This window comes from Musa acuminata, chromosome BXJ3-11 (assembly GCF_036884655.1).
Source record: "Musa acuminata AAA Group cultivar baxijiao chromosome BXJ3-11, Cavendish_Baxijiao_AAA, whole genome shotgun sequence".
In the NCBI taxonomy this organism is placed as follows: Eukaryota; Viridiplantae; Streptophyta; class Magnoliopsida; order Zingiberales; family Musaceae; genus Musa; species Musa acuminata.
This window is the reverse complement of record NC_088359.1, coordinates 16,923,697-16,925,000: the sequence shown is the minus strand read 5'-3', so window position 1 is coordinate 16,925,000 and position 1,304 is coordinate 16,923,697. Positions and strand designations below refer to the sequence as shown.

Below are 1,304 nucleotides of genomic sequence, written 5' to 3'. Positions count from 1 at the left end.
TCACCACCTTCGTCTTCTTCTTCCTCGTCCGTGCATGGCTTCTCTGTAGGGAACCAGTACGACCTCCTGCCCCTTCCCGGCGCCGCAGGTTGTGGCGTGACCAGAGTAGAAGACTCCTACTTCCACGAACCACAAGATTTAGCTCAAGTTGGCATGGAGATGGCGATGGTGAAGGGAGGCCTCATGGGTGCAGGATGCGAGCTGTTCGTGCCCCCTCTCGAGAGCAGTCAAGAAGAGAACGCCATGAACGATACGAGTGGCGTTGATGTGAGTGATGGTGGTGGAGTGTTTTGGGAGGGTGAGAACATGAGAGTGGCGCAGTGGGAGTTGGGAGACTTGATGAAGGATGCGTCCTTCCCCTTTCCTTGGTTTCTAAGTTGAATGATGGGGCGTTGATTCAACAGATATCACCTCCATCTGAGCCTCCATATACATATATATACTTCAAAGGTTCAGATGCAGAAATACTTTTACATTTGTCATAAAAGAACTGATCGATCAGACTGTTTTACTCCACAAAATCCATGTTCACCTAGCAATGATTGTTTCTCCACTGCTGTCTCGCGAATTCGAACGTATTTGATGAATCCATTTAGTTTCAAATCGATCGAGGATTAAGAGAACAAAACCTAACGAAAGACACCTTTGAGGAATATTTTGGTGTTAAGGGACAAAACTATGTGGAGGCTACTTGGAGTGAACGATTCTTCATGTATACTTTTGCTGATGAGAACAAAGGATGACTAATCGAATATACGGAGAGATAGAGAGAGCATTCATGATCATTAGAAGCTTTGTCCATGCATGGTGGTTTGAAGATGTGATCGAAGATATTATTTTGGTGAAAAATATTGAGTGAAATAAAAATACTTTCTTGTCAACTCTCTTTCTCGCGTGTAATCATTTTGTGGCTATAATACAGACAGCCATATTATAATTTTCCTCGTGAAAGGAAAGGATTTGTCGAAAAGCTATGTGATGTTCTTTCTTTTAATCGTGACATATGTTTCTCATCATTATGGTTGGTAGTAGCAGGGATGATGGCTTTCTCATTTACTATGGCATATTGACCATGACTAACTAATGGAACAATTATGATCAAGTTGGTCATGGTGGGAAGTATGGTGGGGTGTATGAAGCATGTTCTATCATTGATGTCAATTGTCACTATCATATGGAAAGCAAGCCAATTACCTTGTACTAATTGTCATTATCATCCCAAGAGCAAGCCAATCTGACTTGACATGTCCGACAAAAGTCATGATCTGGTTTCTTCTTGTTTTAGGAATCCAACCAATGTGAGA

The 1,304-nt window shown here is 42.2% G+C and overlaps 1 protein-coding gene across 1 annotated transcript in view; it reads left to right on the top strand.

Annotated features, from left to right (window-relative positions):
* The window catches only part of LOC135652981 (transcription factor MYB83-like), a 1,376-nt gene extending 995 nt beyond the window's left edge, over positions 1-381 (top strand). Inside the window, exon 2 of the mRNA XM_065174385.1 lies at positions 1-381. This exon is cut by the window's left edge and continues 184 nt beyond it. Within this exon, the coding sequence (XP_065030457.1) occupies positions 1-381 (381 nt within the window).
* Positions 382-1,304: the final 923 nt, after the last annotated feature.